This window comes from Phodopus roborovskii, unplaced genomic scaffold (assembly GCF_943737965.1).
Source record: "Phodopus roborovskii unplaced genomic scaffold, PHOROB, whole genome shotgun sequence".
Taxonomy (NCBI): domain Eukaryota; kingdom Metazoa; phylum Chordata; class Mammalia; order Rodentia; family Cricetidae; genus Phodopus; species Phodopus roborovskii.
In genome coordinates this window covers 14,723,070-14,728,440 of record NW_026126541.1, presented here as the reverse complement: position 1 = coordinate 14,728,440, position 5,371 = coordinate 14,723,070, and the positions used below count along the sequence as shown (strand labels likewise).

Sequence of the window (5,371 nt, the reverse complement as noted above, 5' to 3'; positions counted from 1 at the left end):
CGGTGTGTGTGTGGTGGGACACAATGAAAGGTCACTGTAGGTAACAGCAGGTTCCTAAAGCCCTTTCATAGTCCCTTGTCCATACCCCATACCTCAAAGAGGTAGAGGAAAAGAAGCCTTGGGGGGGGGGGGACAGAGAGCCATGCTTTTATCTTCCCTCTACACATTTCTGAATTGAAATCTGATTTCTGCCCTCCCGGGGCCTCATACAATGATCTAACAACTAAAGGACCAGATTTGTGAACAACCAAATTTTATTTTTACAAAAATGAAAATCACAGCACATTTCCCAAGCTGGCCTGAGGAACGGTTAGCCCAGAACCCCAAACTGACAGCTGTCCTTTGTCGTCCTTCTTAGTTTCAAAGCAAAAGCAGGCTAGTGCCTCAGAAGGGAGACCCCAACTCCGAGAAGTTGTCACCTGACAGGAGGTGGCAGCAGACGTTCCAACAACTGCACCCTTTTGTAGCTGGGGTGGTGGCAGTCCCTCAGCTCACTCTGTGTAGGCTGCTGTAGTGCTGTGAAGGGCTTGGGGACAGGGTTGCTGGCCCTATTGTAAACATCTGAGTTCAGGTCCATCCTCCTAAGACCACAGGTCCTGGCAGGGCCTGCATCCGTCAGCCCCAGTGTGCAGGAGGTGCCTCGGGTGCTGAGGCATCGTGGTCACAGGTCTAGGAGCTCAGCAGGGCTGGGAAGACAGGTGAGGTATCCATCACTTCACCTGCCAGGCAAGAGAGGTCCCTGAGTAGCTTACTTGCCCAGCTCAAAGGCAGGCGTCGTTTGTCATGGGTTTTGAAAGTCTAGGATGTGGAGATTGTAAGACAGCGCAGCGTAGAGATGCCTGGTTGTGAATCGCAGGCAGTACACAGGACTGCTGAGGGGAGTCGATGTCAGCGGGAAGGCCTGGAAGGGAGGGTCACAGGGGTGACGAGAGAAGGGAGGGTCACAGGGGTGACGAGAGAAGGGAGGGTCACAGGGGTGACACGAGCCTTTCAGCTGGGAAATGGGGTGCCCCGACTCAGGAGGCCCAGACCCAGGAAGACAGGGACGTGTACAACCCTGGCCATGTCACCAGTTCTGAGGTGCAACCCACAATCAGTGTCGCCATCTCAGAGGCACACACTGGCTGGGACACTTACATGCAGGCAAGCCCTGTGGCGCCTGTCCCACAAACGCACAACACCATAGTACGAAGAACCTGTGGCCAGCAAGTGGTTGCCGTCTGTCTGCAGGCAGTATAAGGTGCTGTCGTGGGGCTCCTCCCACTCCATGACACACTTTCTGTCCAGGAAGAGAGAGAGACAAATGGGTTTGGCCCTCCCTCCAGCCCAGCTTCCCCAGGGATGGGGCAGGTTAGGGAGCCCTAATGGCCTAGCGAAACGTGAAGCCTGACTCACCAGCTTCTTCAACAACCAAAGCTAATGGAGAAGGGCTCTGCTGCAGAGGCCTCCTGTGATCCGTGGGCTGCAGACGCAACGCACCCGCATCTACGTTCTCCTGGCAGACTACCTGACACAGGGCCAGAGCTGCACACAGGCCTCGCGAGGTCTGGGAGAGGAACGATTTCCTGCTGGCCTGTTGAGGCTCAGAGGGACGTCTGCCCTTCTCAGTCTCCCAGGCCACACTGACCAGAGCTGCCTGACGGAAGGGAACCTGAATTTGATAGGACCTTGATGACAGTCTCGGTGCCCTGCCCTGGGCCAGCCCAGGACTACAACGTGCCTGCATTGATGCAGGGCCTGCTTCTGTGAGTCTACCCATCCAGCCGACTCACCGGGTACTTGTGCGGAGGTCCCAGTAGCGAACATAGGTGTCATAACCACAGGACAGCAGTGTAGAGGGGGACTCATACATGACATCCAGCACCCCAGCCCCTGGGGGAAAATCACTGCCCAGATGTGTGATCAGCTGCCCACTGGGGGAGAAAAGAAGGGCAGAAAGTAAAAGGCTGTCCACCTTGGCCTTGCATTGTCTCTCACCCTGCAAATGGCATCAGGTCTTGGGGACACATAGCTCTCCATCACCTGGGGTGAGGGAGAAGACGCCTGCCTAGCCACTGAACCTCCAAGTAGGAAGTCGCTCACCCCTCCCCCAGTATCCCAGGCCCTAGCTGAAGCCTCCGTAGGGCAAATGTGGCAGCCCTCCTCCATCACACCTGCGTGCTGGCTCTCTGCTCCCTCTGGGGCAATGAATGGGTCTTGCTGAAGGGGTCGGCCCCCTCCCAAGCACACACTTGGTTACTTTATACTCCTTGATCTGGCAGGTCATGCAGCTCTGAGCTGCCTGAGTCCAGTGCCTTAATTCCTGCCTGTAATCTGGGGCTCAAACCTTATGGGGATAAAGACCACACAAAGGGAGAAAGGGGAGTCCTAGGAGATGTTAAAACAAGTAAACACCTTTGTGTCCAGCGGCAGAAATAGCTGAGAAAGCAGCTTAGTGTGCTGGTCCCTGGTGTTCGCGGCCTCTGGCCCCCAGCCCAGGGCTAGCACGCCTCTGTGATCACAGCCCCCAGCCTGCTGGGCCCAGCCTGCTCCCCCGCCCGGTGGCCGAGACCAGATTACTGAGAAGAACAATCTCTTTGTGACTGTGTAATTCCCTCCGTGACCGCGGCAGTGGGCAGACCTCTCACCCCATGCCAGACCCCTAGCAACCACGTAGGGGGGCCCCTTGGCCCTAGCAACTGCCCCTCAACATCAAGTGCACCAGCTAATCCTTGTGGCCAGGGGATAGTGGCTGTTTTGAACTTCTGCAGAATGTGTGGAGGGAATAAGGAGAAGAGGCACCCCCTGGGCCGGAGCCTCAGCTTCCTTTCCCCAGCCCTCCTCAGGGTCTGACAGGAAAGGCATGGGCACATCCCAGGGATGCTCAGGGAGGAGGGCCTGAGCACAGCGCAAGAGGGGGTTTCGTGGGCTCAGGAGTACAGCTTGGGCCTGAGTAGGTCCCACCAAGGGCGCTGAAGCGGGCTGGGCTTCCAGCCATGTGTCTAAATGTGGACTTCAGGTAGAGGCTGTGCCCGTCACTCAGACTCTCATCTACACTACTCCCCCAAAAGGCAGCCATCTTAAAAAGCATTGAAGGAAGAGGCTGGGGCTCTCTCTTTACCTACTTAGCTTTTCACTGTGAACACCGACGGCCTCCAAGGAACACTAACTACTGCTGTCCACTGAAGGGTTTAAGTCCCAAACTGGCACCTCTGTGCCAGCCATCTTCCCAGGGATAGCCTTGATGTATGCAGTGGCCCAGTGCTGGCATCTGTCAGGGCTCCTGGGGGACCGGGAGACATCTCCCTGGGTCTGTGTCTGTACAGATCACTAGGCCTTGCTCCTAGAGAGGCCCTGCCTTTCTGGGGCAGCCACCAACCATGCCAGCCACGGGAAGCGGGAAGGCCCATCTCAGAGGCACCCTGCATTTGTGTACACCAGGTGGGAGCTGCCTCCCAGTTCTCCTGCTCCTTTCCAGATCTGGGGCCCTGCCCACTCCATTAGTGAGGCTGTAAGGAGTGGAGTGATTGAGGAGCGCTCTCTCCCCTTTAATCTATGGAAGTAATTTCATGTTTGTTTGAAATAGAAGATGAAAGACTGGGTGTAGGGGTGGAGCCCAGGGAACCCCATCTGCCTGCCCACCCTCTCGCTGGGATCCTGAGAGACTCAGGGCTGGGTGCCCACTGCTGGTGGGTCGGAAGTGAGAGGGGCACATCCACACTGAGCCACCAACCTGAATCCTGTCCACTGCCCAAGTAGCCTCCGCGAACACTGCACAGCCCAAGGGGGGGGGGGGACGGACGCAAAGGCCCAGCCTTCCACATGCTTGCTGGCCTGAGATGTTTCTGCTTTACTTTCTCTGGGACTCTCAAGTGGCCACACACACTTTCAACCAACAATAAAAAGATACAATTTCTTTGGCCTCCAGGCTCGGGCTCCTCAGCGCTGTTCTGCAGCATTGCAAGGTTAAGTTCAGAGCATCAACGGGCAGAACAGGCTCTGGGAAGTGGCAGGTCTCTTCTAATAGTCGCCCAGCGGTGCCACAAGAGTCCTGCTGGGGCTTTGATTTGGGAAAACAAACAGAAATGGCACCATGGGCCCTTAGGCTCCCACCCCAGGCCCAATTTAAGTAGAGAGCTGTTGTGATGGAGGGAGGCTGCACGCTGTCTTCTTGTCCCCTCCTGTGCTGTTTTACTCACTGCAAGTGTGTTCTTGTAAAAAACGATTAGATTGCAATTTGTATAACGTGGTGACCCCCAAATTCAGACATTTCACCCCTTTTCTCTAGAAAGAATGTTAAGAATGCCTCTCGGCCTCTCACTGTAGGGGGGTAAAGGGGGTGGTATGTGTAGAGCCTTGGCTGTCCCACAACTTGTGTGGGAACAGGGCTGCCGCTCAGAGCCCCAGGCTAAGACAGGAGCAAGAACTGGGCTTGTCACTATAGAGAGCCAAACAAAAAAGTCCCTTCCCTTCCAGCTCTTGTAGACAAAGCATAGGCCTCCAGGAGCTGCCCAGGGCTGGAGACCTCCACACCCTAGGCTCCTGAGCCTGACTCCAGCAATTCTCTCTCCACCCAGGGAAGGATAAAGACAGATGGAGCAGCCTGCAGGGTCAGTCTGATGAATGAGACAGGCTAAGTAGCGTGCTGAAGGAGGCCTGCCCCTGTGCTACAGCCTCTGGTACCCGTGCAGGAAGAAGTAAGGGGCCCGGGACCATTTCCCTGAAGAGTCTCTCCTGGGTCTGGCTCACCCTGTAGACCAGGAGGAAGAAAAATTAAATAATGTACTGCCATCAGCCACGATGGCCCACACACTCAGCACAGGCCTCTTGTATTAGAATATTCTGGGGCACCCAGCCCACAGTGACTCATGCTTTGGCTCTCACACCATTTTCCAGCTACTTTTAACATTCTGGTGTCTGATGGTCCCTGGAACCATATAAGTGCATTATTTAGGTGTCAGGGCACCTCATCTGGCATGTGCCACCCTGAACCTTAACCATAGTTTTGAAAGACTGAAGTATGACAATCAGTTTATCTCTTCTCTCCAAGGGCAAATGGCCCAGGGGTCACTAAAGAATGCATAATTGTCCCTCTTCTCTCCCTCCCTTAACCATTAATTGAGCATCTTCTATGTGCACGGTATTGCCTTTCAAAAACTACAGGGAGTCATGAACTGCACTATGAAAGAGACACTGTGCAGAGAGGAGTCTAAGTTTATAGTAAATTTATACTCCACTAACAATAAAGAGGGAAAAAAAAGAACGTTCTATAAGGGAGAATAGACAGTTTGGGGTGAGGGGAATGAGTGACTCTTTAGTTAATGACAGGATTGTGACAGGTCAGCAAAGGTGATGAGGCTGACCATCTGATTTGGCTGTGAAGGGACACATG

General features: G+C 54.6%; 1 protein-coding gene across 1 annotated transcript in view; it reads right to left on the bottom strand.

Moving 5' to 3' along the window:
• Positions 1 to 236: 236 nt before the first annotated feature.
• Positions 237 to 5,371, bottom strand: part of Fbxw4 (F-box and WD repeat domain containing 4) — an 86,571-nt gene continuing 81,436 nt past the window's right edge. Inside the window, exons 7-9 of the mRNA XM_051199641.1 lie at positions 1,773 to 1,913; positions 1,138 to 1,279; positions 237 to 901 (exon numbers count right to left, since the gene is read on the bottom strand). Of these exons, the coding sequence (XP_051055598.1) occupies positions 782 to 901; positions 1,138 to 1,279; positions 1,773 to 1,913 (403 nt within the window). The 3' untranslated portion in view covers positions 237 to 781. The remainder of the gene's footprint in view (positions 902 to 1,137; positions 1,280 to 1,772; positions 1,914 to 5,371) is intronic.